Source organism: Artibeus jamaicensis, unplaced genomic scaffold (assembly GCF_021234435.1).
Source record: "Artibeus jamaicensis isolate MK-2021 breed Jamaican fruit bat unplaced genomic scaffold, CSHL_Jam_final scaffold_1964, whole genome shotgun sequence".
Taxonomy (NCBI): domain Eukaryota; kingdom Metazoa; phylum Chordata; class Mammalia; order Chiroptera; family Phyllostomidae; genus Artibeus; species Artibeus jamaicensis.
Genome location: NW_026522030.1, coordinates 25525033 through 25542957, shown reverse-complemented (window position 1 = coordinate 25542957; position 17925 = coordinate 25525033). Strand labels below are relative to the sequence as shown.

Sequence of the window (17925 nt, the reverse complement as noted above, 5' to 3'; positions counted from 1 at the left end):
GAGGTGTCTTAAGAATGGTTCAGGAACTTGTAGAATGAGCACAGAGAAGGAAGCACCAGGACCTATACTCATATTTTAGGGAATTTCTGCTGCAGGTGCAGGTGACACCATTTTAAACAATGGACTGACATTCCAGAAGTTTAGAGTTTAGATTTCAGCTCTCTCATTTCATTCAGGTGACCTTGGACATATTGTTATCGAACAGAGGTCCAGGGGGTGGGGCAATATTCGGCCCACCTAGGGATGCCAAAAGCTGCTACAGAACAACAGGGGCCCCTCCCAAGGACGGAATACTAATATCTACTGGGCTCTTCTGTCCGCCACCAATTGGAAAGACATCTCTCAATGCCAGAGATTTGTGAAAAGGAAACGAAATGTTTATTTAATGCTACTTAGGGTTAATATCTCCACTAAAATATCAAAGTCCTTTAGGGTATACACCCCCACACACACGCACACAGCTCTCTCTTCTCCCACTGTCCTAACTCTGGGTACCATAAATCAGGAAAAGAGCACACGTCCCTTTTTCGGGCCGCTGGCATCATCAGCTGTGTCACCGTGCAGGATCTCCAGTTAATCCAAAGTCATGTGGTACCCTCTCATGGCCCACTGGCAAAAGTTCTTTGTACCCAGTTCCTGGCAAAGTAAAGTTTCTCCTGCTTTCCAGGCCATGTGGCCAAAGGGGTCACCCCAAAGCCGCGTGGGCCTCTTCTACCAAAGCTACAGGGGTCAGCACTCTGACCAAAAGCATGTGGCTTTCTTCTTCACCTGGCTGCAGAGGTCCCCATTCTGGCAAAGCCAAGTGGTACTCTTTCACTCTGCTGAAACCGTGTGGCTCTCCCTTTCATCTGGCTGCCAGGTTCTACACTCTGGCCAAAACCACATGGTTCTCCCTCCTCTTCACCTTGGCAAGAGGGGGTCTTAACTCTGCTGAAATCATGTGGCTCTCTCTTCAATGGCTGCCGAGTCTGGGTTTAAATCTCCGCACCCATCCTCCTTTGCAGCCCCATTTCCGACTCCTCCTACAATCAGTTACACCTGCCAGGACTCTCATACCCTCCCAGCTTTACTGGGCTGCCATCATTAGTCTGGGCAGATATGGCACCATGGCATGGAGCCAATCAATTCCAACCTCTCACGCAGGCACTGTAACTGAGGGGACCAGCCCCCAGTTACATCCTGGGTAGAAGCCACTCCCTTCTTCCTGGCTCAAAGCAAGGCCACAGCTTTTAAACATATCTATGAAACCAGTTAAAGGTCATAGATATGTTAAATGACCATTCTAGAGGTTAGCTGCAAAATTGTGGCTATACAAAACAGCCCTGCATGTTCCTGCTTTATGTGTCCCTTCCCCCAACTCACACCTGTGGGGGAAGGGGTGAGGACATCTTTTATGTCTCTCCAATATTTCTATACACTTTGAGCTTTTGGATACCATTCCAAATCTTTTTTTTTGCCTCCCCCCACCGGCTGCACCCTGTATCAATATCACCATGGACATGTGGATTGAGTGAGTCCCCTAAAGAACAGAAAAGGCATGACAGTAATAGCTCATTGGTGCAAGAACCAACAGATACTAAATGTCCCCCAAATGTAAAATTAGGACAAGTAGTGCTGAAATAGAGCAGAATTGCACCTATTTCAAGTCGTACTTTGCGATGGAAAACAAAAACATTTTGCACCTACTATTGTTCAGGCACCTAATGTTATGAGAACACAGGAGCTTATTCTTTGATTTTACCTAGTAAACATTTTCCAGAAGGCTCAAGGAGCATTTGCTTTGCTCTCAAATGAAGGTCAGCCACTCTACTGTCACTTCAGCCACCACACCGGCTTCCAAGAGGTCCCCTGCCAATCAGACACCCAAGTTGGCAGTTTTCTACTTGAACTCTCCAAATAACAAATGTGGTAAGATTGGCTTTTTCAGATAGCAGCTGCATCTTTCTTCTCTTCCCTTCGCTTCCTTTCAGACTCAGCAGTTTTCCTTTTTGCTCCAGATAAATTGCTGTTAATTTAAATGTACTGCAGATCCTTGCCATTTTATGGCTGATTGCTTCTGAGTAATAGTAGGAAAATGTGGGCACGTTTGAATGTAAATACATTTTAATGAGTCGGAAGCCAATGATAAAGAAAGCACAGTGCTTCTTCAGTGACCTTCAGCACCCTCAGCTCTTCCCTTTGAAGAGGTCAGTGAGCAGATCTGAAATCAGCAAATAGCAGGGACTGAGTTTTAGAATACATCCGGATTTTTCTTCTCTGCTTTCAACTTCACCTCATGTTTTCAGACAGCATCTCCTTTATCTCATTCTGATTTAGCTCAGCTAGTGGAAGCAGCGGTGACAAAGTTTCTCCAAGGTTGTTTTTGATAAAGGAGCTGTTCTCACAATAAGCACCATGCACCATCGGAATGCTGCAAATGCTTCAGAATGTCACATTGTCAAAATAGCTATATTTCAGGCTCAGAAGCTAGACAGCTCGTTTGGCTGCTAAACCCACAAGATGTTCAGCCATTTGTTGTGGTCTAAAAACTTTCCCCCTCACCAGCAGAAAATAATTATCTATTGTTTTATATCATTCTGTGTCCCCTTTCTTGAGTTTTCTTATAACGTAAGAGGGCAAAAGTTATGAGATCCTGGTAGGTAGATGGGGGCCCTGATTGAATTTTACTGCTGACCCCTGAGAAATAGGAAGCATTGGGTACATTTCCTTATAAAAGGATCAAATATTTAAATCAAACTCATTTATCAATACATGGTGGTGTATCTTCAGTGCCTGACAGTATGTGGAAATCAAAGGTATGGAGAGGAGGCTGACGTGCCTTCCTTGAGCTGCAGGGCGGGGGTAATGACAGTTTGCATGCAGATACTGCCCATTGCTTCTGTGTGTAACAGGATGGTTTTCCCCATAAGGAAGATATTGCCTGTGTTTTTATGGTGGCTTCGCTCATTTTTTACCGCAAGGGCACATGGAGCTAAGGGATGCTTCTTTGAGAAGGCTGCATCACAAAAGGCAAAGCAGAAGGAAGTTGAAGAGGAATACCTGACATCAATTTAAATAGGGGCCCATGCCCCTTGTGCCCTGAGTGAATGGCAGTCCCAAAGAGCTTGCATTTAGCAAAGCAGATTGTTTCCCAACTGTAATATTAAAGAGCCTGGAGGAGCACTGGGGAGGAAATTGTCAAATAGAAGCAAAGGAAAAGTGGCCTGGCTCCTGCTATAAACACACTGACATCAGTAAACTCTTAGAGTTTGTGTGCCAAACGCCAAGAATCTAGTATATTGCATCAACAAATCTTTTTCGTTTGGGGGTGATGTCTTCTATTTGTATCACCAAGTTTCTCCTGTTTTTATTGGCAAACTTGACATCCCCACATTAATCCTATTGTTTCAGTGGAAAGGGATTTGAGAATCACCCTTTTAAAACCTGATGAAATAATTGAAGGGTTTGGTTGGTTAATTTGGCATGATTGTCCTACAAGCCATAGTGCCCTCAAAACTAGTGCAGCTTATGTATGTCTGTCTGGAGGCTGAACTTTTAAAAAGACAGTAGGAAGAGTTATGAATGAAGGAGAATTAATCAGTGCCCCTATGCACCTCCTAAGTTCTTAGTGCTTTGTGGGTGTTCAAATCCATAAACCATGTTTGACGTCCATACTGAGTCCTCTTCCTGAGACTAGGAAGGGCAGGAGACAGAAATGCCATGAAAATGAAGCTCTGTAATGCTATCGTAAATGATGATGCAGATTGGTGGTGGTAATTACAGCTCTGGAGGCAGATGCCACCAGCACTTGGCAGACCAGACACCAGGTTGAGGGAGACCGAGAGTCTGGAGGGGTTGTTTAGAAGTGCCTTCCAAAGCTGAACTTGAAAACGTCTTGGCGGTTTCTACCATGACATCATCTATTTTGTCACTTATGAATCTGATGAAGATTCATGCAAATTACACACAGAATTATATGGAATGGGGGAATCTTCCCTGTTCCTGCTGGGTTTTTACGGGCAAACCTGGAAGAGAGTTTGTCCTCCCTGTGCATGTCCTCCCTGCACAGGGACATGGCACTGTGGCCACAGAATCCAAGTTCCTGGCTCGGAATCTGAGCTCCATCACATACCAGTGTTGGACTTGAAACAGGCTACTTCACTCTCTGGGCCTCAGCTTTCTCACCAGTAAAGAGGAAGCAATAATAGAACCTTTTTTAATAGAGTGATTATGAAATTAAACGAGCTACTTTGGACATAGAACTTAGAAGAGAGCTTGGCACACAACTAGATTAGCTGGTATTTATTGTTGTGAGTTGTTTGCTCAGCTTTCGCCAGCTGTGGGGCAGTGAAATACTTGAGGTCGAGGAACTTTATTTTCTTTATTTTTGTGTCATCTATTACAGTGTCTGTGATTTGGCCTGTACTCAGTAAATGTTTGTAGAATTATTACATACTAAGTATTACATATAATGTGTTTTGTATATATTATATGTAATAATGCATACACATAAGCTATATATCTTATTTATGATATTTAAAATATATACAACATACTACATGTCATGTGTTATATATCATATGTGACATAATGGATATTACATCTCTCTATATGTGTGTGTCACATATATGCTGTGGTGCTTGATTCGGTTTAGGTAATTAATTAATCATTTATTGACTATTAGGATTCCTGAAAAAGAATCTGAATCTCTGTGTGGTTCAGTAATTCACCCGATAAGTGCAGCCAGTTCTCTGGTTCGGTTGTTGAGTAATGTATCATTTACTTTAGAAATAACTTGATTAAATTAGATGGGGAAAGAGAATTAGGATTATGGTTGATATTTCTTGTTGAGTTTTATTGGTTTTCCCTATACATGAAAATTCTCCAGGGGTCGTCTTGATTATTCACAGATTTCTCCTACTTAAAATATGAATGTAATATGTGATACTGTTGTGGGTGGAGCTGAGGGCAGAATTCTTTGTTTCTTTCCCATGTCCCATGTGCCATGCAAAATTGGTTTTGAGTTTGAAGCAAAGTTGCTCAGTAATGAGATGCACATTTTCTCCCCACTTCTTTCTTGTTATTACATATCACTTTATGTTTCAAAGCATATTCCATGTTGTGTCTTAATTTGGATGTTTATTTATTATGTTCTTTTAAAAGTGATTGTACTTGCATGTGAATTTCTGTTGGTTTTTCTTTTCAGCATGACTTACATTTCATTTTGTGTTTCTTTTAGGTTTTGTTTTGTTTCATAAGATCCCCCTGGATGGGTAGCTGAAATAAAGGAAAAGACAGAGGAAGGGGCTGTGGTGCATGTTGGTTGATGCTGCCTTGTAAGCTGGACTCTTGGGACAGGCCTCGGCTTCTCCCGGAAGTCTGCTTACCTGGGGTTTTCTGGTGGAGGTGGGTGGTGTTTGCAGGAGGTGCTGGGTGAAGCCTGCAGATCGAGAGCTGTGATTGGGGAACACCAGAGCCGAGGCCGCTCACGGGCAGCAACGCAGAGACACAAGAAAACATCTTAAATTAATGCTTCTCTTTTGTTCGTACAATCGTTCAAATACAGAATTGAATTGAAATTCCACTGGATTGTGCTTCTCTTCTGAGAGATGTGCTGTTTGACCATACTGGAAATATATTTGATTTTTATTGTTTCTGTTTATTAAAGATGAACTACAAAGTTAAAAAATCTAAATTAGGGACAGGTATACGTGGGTGCACACTAGCTTGTAATTGAAACAGTAACTGTAAACTGTACACTGAGATTACTAGACTGTAATCTCCATGTAACCAGTATTTTAGCATCCTGTTCTATTGTTTAATCAGCACGGAACTGAGAAGGTCTAATTTTCTCATCTACAGTACAACAGCTAAAAGAGCATATAGAGTGTCACTGTGGGGACTTGGTGATGTCACAAGAGGTTCTTTTCTTCCTCATAATAAAGGTCCAGAGCCATGCAATCGATGGCTCCTTAGTGACCTCCTTAAAGTTTCCTTAAAGACTTTCTTAAACACAAAAAAAGAAGCAGCAGCAGCTATTTGGTTGGGGGCTGTAGATTGATGTTAGGTGTAGTTGGTTTCAGAATAACTAGAGGAGTGAAATATATGCATATGGTGCATATGTCCTTTCATTTGCCCTCTGCAGTTCATCTGCGTTTTAGAAGTTTGTCGAGTGATAAGGCCACAGCCTCTCATGCTGTTCCCATAACAGAACTGCAGCTTTTCTACTCTGAAAAGGCCTGCACGCAGAATGGCTGGCCTGCTGTGAGCAGGAGTTGATATTGTAAGTAGGCTAGTTTCCCTACCACATACTACACTACCACCAGGTTTTCACGGGCAGGACAGCTCTTCTGACCCCAGCAGCACAGTGGGGGCAGGTTGCTAATGAATCTGTGCTTTCTATTGTCCAGCTTCATTGCTGAGAGGGCAGCCTTACAGACACAGAATTCTGCATCCCCGCCTTGGTCTTACCATGGACCCCTGTTTCACTCACTTGGCCATGGCAATGACCTTTGTACACTCTGCTCAGTCTGCACCAGGTAGGATCCCTGTCAGAGGACAGGTCTGGCTGCCCTACCCCACCTCACCTCACACCCTTCTTGTTAAGGGGACTTCAGAGCCAGGCCTGGAGCATGTCCTTTGAAAATACAATCAGCTCTGTACAGCATAGGGAATATAATTAATAATGCAATAACTATGTATGGCACTAGGTGGGTACTGGAAATACTGAGGGGAACACTTCGTAAAGTATATGATTGTCTAACCATTATGCTGTACACCTGAAACCAGTACAAAATAATATTGAAAGTAAAAAAAAAAAAGACATGTGCAAAGACTCCATGGATTAATTGGAAAGTTACTGACTTAAAAATTTTTTTTAAATAGTTACACAAATTTTACAGTTCAGCTTTAAGGATGCATAGATTTTTTAACTGGTCTATCATGTTCGGAAATGTTTTGAATCCTTTGTAACCAAGGTATTAAGCTTAATAAACCAGAATCCACTTAGGTACCACTTGCTATTAAAAAGATTGTTCATGATGAATATTTTAAACTCTGTCTCTTACCTTAGCCACTAACTATGGTATTATTGCCTGATGCCGACATTACACAGAGTCTTATGGATTACAGCATTTCACGTGGCTATTCCATACCCAGGTCTGAAAGGGGCAGTTTCTCCAAAGCGTGAACAGGTTCCTCATTTTCAAAAGTTCTTCTTTCTTTTCACCAGAAGGACATTTGAGTGTTAGGGCAGCTGGTCCTTAGTGTGGGGAGGTCTGAATATTATCTGGATTTCCATTTTCTTGCTTGCTGCTAAATGACAGTTCCTGTCACTACTTAGATGCTGATCTTTCCCGAAGGTGTTGATTTACAAAGAGGCCAGCTAATTGCAGAAATCCTGAACCCTGGAAGAAAAATGAAATTCAAACTGGAAGCCAAGCAGAGGCTGTCAGGACAGCTCGGGTTCTTAAATATCAGCCATTTGGTAATTTTTAAAAAGCTTTTATGTTATCCATGGAGCCATAAAAAAGGGGATGAATTGTTTAAGGCCTATTTTTAAAGTTTCCCAGACCCAAAAGGAAAAAAGAAAGGATATTTGTACTCAACAGCTGGAAGAATGGCAGGGTAGATATTTGTTTTAAAATGGAGAGAAGGGGACAGATAAGGCAATTTAATATATCAAACCACAGTTGACATCTCCTAGGGAACCAGGAAAACAGCAGGCTATCAGGGAATTGTTTCATTCGGTTCTTGAGTTCCTTACTTTTTATTTTTTTAAATCCCTGGAGACCACAATCAGTGTCATAGCTTCTCAAGTCTGTACTCTAGCCCATCCCCTTTCCTCCTTTTGCTTTCTTTGTCCCTGTAAGAAATCCTTTTCGAACTTCCTAGTGACAGGTATCACATATTTCTGCAGCATCAGTAAAGGACAGGCAGTGTTTTCGCTGAAATCGCGTTTGTCGCCGGAAGTGAGGACCGGGCACTTCCGTACCAGGCAGGTACCCTAAATGAACAAGGTGCCCCGGGTGGGTGTCCATCCAGAGCGGCAGCTCTCAGGCAGCCCCAGCCAACTCCTGCCTCCTGGGAGTGTGGGCCCAGGTGTCCAAATCTTCTGATTCCTTATGAGATACCTAAAACCTGGACTCTTCGGTGGAATGTCCCTATTTTTAAAAAGTTGACTCAGTTATTTTTAAAATGTTATGGAGGCCAGCAAAACATTTCTGTGGACTGCCAGTTTGTTACTTTTGTCTTAAAGCAAGATCATTGTTCTCTCCATGTTTCCTTCTGTCTTTCCTTTGCCAACACCTTCCCAGCATTGCCATGGAGAGCTTTATCTCCATTGAATCTGGCACCTCCAGGATCTGCAGCATGTCACGTACCTTTGGGGCTCTCCTATGCCTTCCACCCAATACTGAGCTGGGCTCTCTCTCCCTGCCTGGGACTCCCTTGCATCAGTGTGTGCCCTTTACCCCCTAATTGGCCCCACTTCCATGTGGCCAGAGGCAATCCAATGAGTCCTTCCTCCTGTTTTATGTGTTGCGACTCCTTTCACCAGTGTCCATGTTGCCTGGCCTGTGCAGGTGCGGCCAAGGTCAGGGGAGAGGGAGCAGCCCCTTTTCACGGGTGTCGTTAATGTACTAATGTGGCCACTGACAGATGGAAAACAGCTGTGTCATCAAGAGTCTTGGTTCAGGCCCTGTATTTTGACTCTGGTCCCAGAGAGACCCTCCAAGGCAGCTGAGAGAGACTAAGAGACTCCCACTGTCATCACGTGAGACATCAGTCTGAGGCCAAAGAAGCAAAGAAGGTCCAGATCTCAACAGGAAGAATGAATCCCCACAGACTTTAAAGACACTTCAGGGGTTTCACTCCTAATCTCCAGCAGAGACTAATTTCATTTTCGACCTATTACATGCTGATTCCAAAAGTCGAGAGCAAAGATCAGAATTAAATAACCCCAGCTTTACAACACAGAGCACAGAGGGAGTGGGCTTTGGGTTCCACTCTTCGAGTAACCTTGAATTACGCTGAGAGTTTTAGGGCTGGAAGTGCCTCCTTAGACAGAGCAGAGGCCTTCATTACTCAACTGTTTAAGGAGCAAACAGCTCAAGAAGTTCAAGGGGCAAATTCAGTTCATGGCCAGGTGTAAAGGTGAGCACAATGGAAGTGCTCCTGCTTTTTCTCCTTCCTTTTCTCTTTGTTTTCTTAAAATCCCTGACTCCCTCCCTTCCCCTGCCTCCTTTTCTCCTCTACTCTAGCATTCTAACTTGACTCCATGACAAACTGAGAGTTTAGTTTTGTTTTATTGGTTGCTTTCCACACACCTTTTTTTTACCCCCTTGTGAAATGGAATCAAAGCACCCAGGGGAAACTGAACTAACTCTTCTCTCACTCTGTTAGAGAATGGGTAGGTGACTTAGACTTTCTCCTGCTCTAGTGCCTGCTGTTTATGGCACCTTGCCTGGCTTTCGTCTTGTTTTCTCACAAAATAGGAGCTCATTTCATCTTGTTTTCTAGACTCCAGATACAGAGGGAGAGCAACTGAAGGGAAGCAGTTCCATGTAATCTAGGGTCTTCATGAGTAGCTCTATCCAGCCATTGGGCTGTGCCATTCCTGTCTAGAAGAGCCCCCTGGGTTTGTGCCAGTCAGCAGACTCGACCCCAAGAAAACTAGGACAGAAGTAGGCGTCCTGTGATGTGTGCTCTGCTGTGTCACAGACACAGCACCTACAATACCTGAGGACCATGCCAGGCTTATGTGAGGGGACCTGGAAAGGTTAAGGACTCTCCTGGATGGGGCAGGAATGTCATTTTCTGTGGGGTGCTGCCACATTGAATTATCCAGATTCCCAACCCAGAAAGTGACATAGAAACAGCTGTCACAGAAGTCAGCTTTCCATTCAAGTCAGTCCATTTCCTTGTTTTGCTCTTCAGGGCCAAAGGAGCCCCCAGCCATCCGATTTTGACAGTGAGATCACTCTGAGTTTAATTCGGGCTAGTGTTGCAACGGAGCCTTGGGATGGTCATTTATGGGCACCCATGGTGGGTTGTTATTAGCTGTGTCTGGAGTCTTAGTTTTCATGAAAAAATTGCATGAGAAGTAAGGAAAAGAACAAAGGTTTCTTGCTTTTATTTTAAGACAGTCAATTTAAGAAGGGGGCATAAACAAATATAAAATAGCAAGTGACTCTATTCACAATGTATATGTGTGTCAAATCATTGTGTTGTACCCTTCAAATATCCTGCCATTTCATTTGTCAATTACGCCTCAGTAAAGCTGACAAGAAAAAAAGTGAGAGGGAAAACATGAAGAGATTCCAGAGAAAGGCAAATCCTTGCGTGCCCCCATTTCATGTTGGAATCCATTTGCTGTAATCCATAGGCAGTCTGTGAATCGCTCTCATGGCCTGTTTTTTTTCTGTGTAATGTTCTGGGTTATAAAGTCATTTTTTCACACTTCCTGTAAATAGTGGATGATCATTTTTTATTTTATTTTTAAGCGTTGTTTTAACATGTGGATAGATCATAAATGTACTTGCTGCATTCATTTTTTTAACAAGCGAATAAAGTTTTATAATTCATCTCCATGTGTCTTGCATTCTCTCCAGGCCCTTGTATACGTCACCTACCTTCCTCAAGCATAACTCATCACCCCGTGTGTCCTCAGTGGTGTCCAGGAGTAAAGGTGTTAGAAGAAAAAGTATGTGAAATGTCATGGAGAGTTAGGTGGGGGAGCCCCAAACCTAGTACAAATTCTGGAATAAATCTCCCCCAAAGGAACTTTTAAATTTCCATTAATGTGAATTATACATTTATTGTTTACTGATTCTTAATCTCAGGGATATTTTCATTTGGTTAAAAGGCAATACTAAAAAGACGACAGGAAGTTTAAGGAAATTCAAAAAGAAAAACAAATTCTACATTCTGTGGCTAAGTCCTTTGGTATTTTAATAACATAGAATTACCCAGATCCCAACAAGAGGACACACCTGCTGCTCTGTCCCTCCATTGTAAGGCACTCTGGTCAAATGAACAGGATGACTTGTGCTTTCATGGATGGGGAGATTGAGGAAGACAAGGGGACATAGAGAAAAGATATTATCAAATCATAACTATTAACATGGTGCCCACACTTCCTGTACCTTTGCTTTTCATCCCCCATTGGGCCGCACTGTCCTTTCCTCATTTTTTTGGTCCCCTTTTAAGATAGGGGCTAATATTAAGGCTTGTGGGGCCTCAGCTCTGATTCATCTGAGCTTGCTTCTGGTAACCTTGGAAGAGTATTACTACAAATAAAAGACTTAGGGATTGGAAAACTGGTCCAGCGTGACCCGATATCTTATCAAGCTAAATACACAGATTCTCAAGAGTCTGTTTACTACTGGTGACTTAGCCTTTTTCTGAATGCCCTTCTCAATGTGTCTTGCTGAGAAGAGGTTTTGTTGGCCATTTATATGACCAAGAGGTCATATAATAATGTCAGTTAGTAGGCATTTGATGCAGACTATGCTCAAACTAAAAGACTTTGAGAATGTTATTTCACCACTCCATTCCTAAGTTTCCTCATTTGCAAAATGAGATAATGATAATAGCAATCTTGCCTCCTCACTGGGCTCTTACAAGAGATAAGAGAGGTGGTTCAGGTAAAGCCCTTAGCACTTTGCCTGACAAGTGGTAGGCCCTCAGTTTTGCTGATAAAATACTTGGAAGGACCAGGTTTGCACTGAACTTGGATATTTCTCGGTGAGTGACTGTGAATCACACACAGATTCACGTGCATGTGTTGGTTATGTGGTGATTGTGTGAGCACGGCTAATGGAGTCCAAATGAAAGGGAATTTCACTCACCGGTCATTCTGGGTGTGTCCCCAAAAATGCCACTTGGGAGCTTTCTCAGGAGTCAACATGATGGAGTTCCTAGACCTTCTTTTTGCCCAGGTGACTCTTGTTCATTGTCCCTACCTCAGGTTTGATATTGATGACATAATAGCTCACAATGTGTTTGGGCCTGTGTAATGATTATCTGGTGAGTTTGAATGGAGCTCTGTGTTTTCAGAATTCCGGAGGAAGGAACATTGAAGGACAAATCCGGAATAGGGCCTGTCTTTTTGTTCTCACTTTATTAATTTAGAATTTTTGATCCTTTGAATAGGATCTACTTTAACTGTAACTTGTGAATTTTTCATGTGGAATTATTTGGTTAAGAGTAAAATAACAAATGAATTGGCTGAGAGACTTCTTGAAAGAAAAGACTTGTTTCAAGTTCCCTCAGGCCTTAGAAACGAGTGTTTACAGGCAACAAGCTACAAATGACAATAGAATTTTCTCTTGTGCTTCCCGAGGTGGTTTCCCGTAAAAGCTCTAGTAGGCAACACGGGATTGGCTTGATTGGAGCTACTTAATGTTTGAAGTAATAAAATTTTATTTCTTTAATGATACTTTATAATTTGGGCTTTTTTGTTATTGTTGAATCATTATAAATAAGTGGCACTGAAGTTTTACCAGCACTTAATTTAAGGTACTTTTACTATTGCCTGTACCTTTTCTAATGCTTTTGAATCAAGATATACCACTGAGTATGAGAATTAGAGTAATAGTTAATGGGTACTGATTTCTCACTCTGTACCCAGTGCACATGTTATGTTTTAAGTATTGAAACATAGATTAATGTATTTATTTATTTATGTATTAATTCATTCCCTGCAATCCGATGGGGCCAGTGACTCTTGCCTCTGTTTAAAACCTTAGGAAACTGAGGGACAGAGTGATGGAGGGCCTTGCCTCAGGTTATTTAGCTGATGAGTGGTAATCCCAGGCTTTGAATTCAGGCAGGCTGGCTCAAGGACGAGAGCTCAGAACTAACCTGTATGGGTTGGATCTCTAAGCAGGGTGGAGCCTGGAGTGAGTCCAGCAGATGCCTAGGACACTCTCAGGGCCATGCAAGGGCCCAGGGGTCACTCTCGCCATCACTAGTGGTTGAGCAGAGATTACTGCTGTGGCAAAGCACAAAGGTAAGGTGGACTTCACTCACGGGGAGGCACATGCTGTCCCAGGAAGCCCCAGGTTATGTGTGCCACTCGTCAAACCCTGCAGATTTTGACTTGCAGATACAGGGCACAAGAATGAAATTGGCACATGCTTTCAAAATCTTACCTTATGAAATAGAGAAGCTGCAGGAAGTGTCTACTCAGTACTAACTAACTAGTGAAAACCAAGAACATTTTTTTGCTTTGTCCATTGTAACTGAAGATGGATGTGTTGTTTTTGATTGTTCTGAAGTGGATTTTTTCACTGCTCTTGAACTTGAATTCACTTCCTGTTCACTTGGAGCAGTCCCAACACCCAGATGAGTGATGGCAAGGGAAACCACCTGGGTGGGCGTGGGGTGGGAGGGGCATGGTGGGGAGTTATGTTTGAGGATGTATCCTGTCACCAGCATGAAGAGGATCCAGTCATTGGAACAAGGTGGCGGAAAATGCCTGAGCTGCTCCTTGCCCCCAAAACGCAAGACAGAGCAGCATCTAAGCAGCTCAGTCTTGTCAAGGCTCCCATCCCCAACTTTTCTGTTTGGCAGCTGGTGACTGAAAGAGGCTGCCAAGGGCACATGCTTATTTGGTCAAGTCTCATCTCACACACCACAAGACCCTAGGGCCTGTGCTTACTGAATTAAAGTCTTTACCTGACCATGAACTAAGGGACAATAAGTTCTCTCCTTCCCTCTCATCTTTCAGAATTTTTATTCTGTTTCCCAGGAGGCAAGGAAAAACCTCTTTTGTTATCCAGCACCCTTCCATTTGTTTTCAGTAATTCTCATTGTACAGTAATTAGTCTTGCTGAATTGCTACATAAAAATGTAAGCTGTGGCTGTTCACTTTAAGGATTAGAAATCAGCTTCAGGTGAGTTCATGCAATTTCAGTAAAGACCCCTGAACTTTGAGGGGTGGGAGTAAGAGTCACCAGTCACCAGCACTGCTCTACGTTTGGAGGAGTTCTAGGTTTTAAATGAACTAAGCCATAGCTTATTGGGGTGCTTTAGGCTTTGGAAAGATTACTCCCTCGACAGATTTTTCTCTCTGCATTTACTTAGGCTTCTAGCCTTGGAGGGACCAACCACCTGTCCACCATCCTCCTCTAAACCCAGTGGAATTGCATGCCACGTTTTACTTTGGTGCCATGCCGGTTTCTCAGTGGGTTGGAACACTGGGTGACTAGCAGGTCTTCAGTGGAGGAGAGAAGTCAGGATATGTCTGCCCAGTTCCACCAGGGGAGGCTCATCTCAAACAGGGCTCATCTGTCCACCCCTGTAGTCCTTCAAGATGGGCTCCCTCTTTTCTCCTTTTCCTCATCTGTTTCCTCAGCCACTGTGGTCAGTCTCCTGTGCTTCACCTTTCTTTGTTTGTCCCTTTAACCTGCTCATACATCTGTACATTTTCCCTACATCCTGCAATTAAAACCATTTAGGGTGAGTTCTTTTTCTTTGACATGACCCTAACTGAGACATATACTAAATGTTTTAAATACATCATCTTGTTTTATACTGAGTCTAATACTGAGTCTATTCAAAATCCAGTAACTATGTATGGTCACTTATAGATCAGACAGCGTGCCAAGCACTGGGAGCTACCACAATAAGAGATGCCATCTTTGCCCTCATGGGCTATGGCCCAATGGTAATGTCAGTGGTGTTGATGCTGTTATTGTTCACACTTGACACAGGAGGAAACAAAGGCTTTGAAAGTTGAGTCACTTGTCCAAGGTCACGCAACTCAGATTCATCTGCCCGTAAGACCCACACTCTGCCCCGCTTCTCTGAGGTCAGCACTTTCTTTGGCCACCTGGGCGACCCTGCATCTGTGAGCTCTGAGATGCCATCAGACCTCTGCACTGCATTCTGGTGGCACTAATTCCTCCTGACTCAGTGTAAACCGATCAAAAGTATTCCCTCCCTTGCTACCTATTTTTCTTCCCCTGTTATCATTTAAAAAAATAATAATTTCTTCTTCTTTTCCTCTACTTCTCTTTTTACACAAGTACACTTTGTCCTTTCTTTAATTTTTACACATTAAAAATTTATAATTGCTTGGGCAGAATATGTGCATAGGAGAGAAATGTGTGCATGTGTGTGTGTGTGTGTGTGTGTGTATTTGTGAGAGAGAGAGAGATCAGCAAGGAAAGACAATATTCCTCATACCACACATACACACAGAGAATGGGACTATTCTACGCTTTATGTCCTGTTTGATTAAGTGGGAATTTAACCCCAGTATATATACAATTTCTGCCATTTTCGCCTCCCCAGTGCTCACTATGTTTTAATGCCCCCAACTCCTTGAAAATACTTTCCATATTGCATATTTTGCTTTTTGTTTTTACCTCCTAATAAAAAGCAAGAAATCCTGCTGAGGAGAAATGATTGCAAATCCCCAAAGGTTGGTGTTCCATTCTGAGCTCCAAGACGTGAGGATTGAGTGGATTTCAAAATTGGCTAAACTTCTGACTTGGCAAATGCTTGCATCCTCATTTGACAGCTTGGAAACTTCCATTTTCTTGGGCTTATAAATGAGGCTGCTGATTTGGTCTCCATTTTCTGTTTCGCTGTGAATTATGAAATAACCAGCCTGAAGGCTTCCTATGCCAGTAACCCCCTCAGCGGAGTAAGGGTGTGTGTGCTGTTATTGCATTCTTTCTTTTTGGTTATGGTTTACCTATTTCACACAGGCAGTGTACTCCCCCTTTTCTGTCTTTCCACAAAATGACAATTGGATGTGTTGCAGTTTGGGGTGTTGAGAATGATAACCATGTGTCTTCATTGTGGTCACACAGGACTTTGTGGCCAGCAGTCCTCTAAGGGAACTCATCCTCAAACGGCAATTTAACAGTTGGGTTTCTGGAGCAAGTCAGGTAACACAGGAAGTCTCCAAGTTTTCCTCAGAGGTTATATATGGGTCCTGTTTCAGGAGACATCATGCTCATTTTCTTTTTTAAGTCAAAAATTGTCAAAAATGGAGGAACTCTGAGAAATTGTTTCCTCCTCCTTCTTCCTACACTGTCTTCCTCCTCTTTCTTTTGTCCCCCCTCTGTCTCCTAACTCCATACCTGATTTCTGAAAGTTCATTTTAAGTTATCTTCATAAGTATTTTTTCCTCTGTGTTCATGTAAACCACAGAGAAGTTGGGGCCTGTGATTACTGGGTAGAGTGGACAGAGGTTGCTGCATATAGGCAGTAAGAATGCTCAAAGGCAGATGTGTCTTCTGAGAAGCTGATGCCCAGGTGGGACAAAAGCTGCAAAGACTTTAACTAGGAGACACTCTTTTGTGAGCGGAAGTGAAAATGGAGCCAGAGAAGGTAGTGAAAGCACAGCACTATCATGCAAGTGTGACCTGGGTAAATGAGAGGAAGGGAAAGTTAGGTCGAGCATCCTAGACCTAAAGATCTTCACTTTAAGGAAATATGGGCAGGGCCACTGAGGAGTCTTTGAGCCAAAGGCCACCAGAGGAGTCCTTGTCTCCCAGGATGGCTGTGCCGTGTATTCCTTCCACTCTTGGCGGTTGGTTCTAAAGCAGTGCACAGAAAGCAAGGATGCACTGCAGATGGGGGGATGGATTTGAGAGCTCATATAAGTTTCAGGGTGTAGCTGGGGCCCCTGGCCCATTGGCCCTGAAGTTGCAGTTTGGAAGGTGCTTTCAGACAAGAGGAGATGTCCTATCTGACCTTTACTTAACTGATGTCCTGGAGAACAACTGCTCCCATCTCTACAACTTCCTGACCCACCCATCTGACAGTGACCTGTGCAGTCCTGGGTGGACTGCTGGGTTCCAGTGCTCAAGGGAACCTCTGATTATTTCAATGACCTACTATCAATCACATTGGTTGAAGGGATTTCAGCTATAATCATTGTTTAATAAAAAAAGTACACAGGCTAGTCAAGTCAACATTTTGAAATGCTTAAAATGTCATTTTTGAGCTGCAGCCATTCTCTTATTTATTGCAACATAAAACAACATCTGAAACCAAGACCTGTTTTTGTTTTTCTCGCCTGCACACTCAAACCACAAGTGATTTTATTTCATTTTGTTATGTGTTCGCTGTCAAACAAATTTCCTATCACAGCAGCGCCCGTCGTTGATTCATCTTTCAGGAGAGCGTTTGTGGAAGTGTGCGTCGGTGCCTTGCCAGGCATGAGGAGAGAGCTGGAGTGGACCAGCGGTGCAGCCTCTTACACAATCGCTCCCCCCTGCTCCCTAGCAGCCTCAACTTGAATTGTTTTCAAGAAAAATGATGCCTCATTTGGATTTGACAGACGTGACTGAGTACTTTCTGTGTGCTAGACCATAGGTTACCAAGTCCAGTGACTACAGATGTGAGTGGGTGAGCTAGTGGGGACTGGTCCCCAGGGTCCTGCAAGAAGTGTAGGTTCAGGGTAGCTAGACCATCTAGTTTTTCAAGACAAGGGGAGATCTGGGTTTTTGTGTGAAATTTTCCAGTTTTTAAATGTTGGCAAGCCCCTTCACATTTTTTAAACTGTTTGCGAGCCAAAGGAAACACGTCTTTTTGCCAAATTTTGCCTGTTGTGACCCTCATGCTGTATATTCTGCTTGCAGCTTTAAGATCTGATCATTTCATCACAGCCTTGAGCAGATACTGGTCTTTGGTAGGGCTTCCTGGAAGCAGATGCTGGGGTGAGGATTCACGTGTGAGTGATTTATTACGGGTAACTCCAGGGCAGTCTGGAGGGATGGGGAGGCAGGGCATGGAAGGGGGAGCTAACAGGAGAGTGGTTTCAGACATAGCTTTTCGGAGAGGGAACTCTGGAGTAGAAGTTGTCCTCCAGAGATTTGGCTGTTGGTATTTCATATTCATGTGCCCATTAGTCACTGGCTGAGGGTCTCAACAGACAACAGTGGGCTGCAGTAGTTCAAGGGCAGACCTCGGGAAAGAGATGCA

The 17925-nt window shown here is 43.1% G+C and overlaps 1 protein-coding gene across 2 annotated transcripts in view; it reads left to right on the top strand.

Annotated features, from left to right (window-relative positions):
- The window catches only part of LOC119060018 (BDNF/NT-3 growth factors receptor), a 137596-nt gene extending 127034 nt beyond the window's left edge, over positions 1 to 10562 (top strand). For both annotated transcript variants that reach the window (XM_037159909.2, XM_053656503.1), the window contains exon 13: positions 5219 to 10562. In XM_037159909.2, the coding sequence (XP_037015804.2) occupies positions 5219 to 5256 (38 nt within the window). In that variant the 3' untranslated portion in view covers positions 5257 to 10562. The remainder of the gene's footprint in view (positions 1 to 5218) is intronic.
- Positions 10563 to 17925: the final 7363 nt, after the last annotated feature.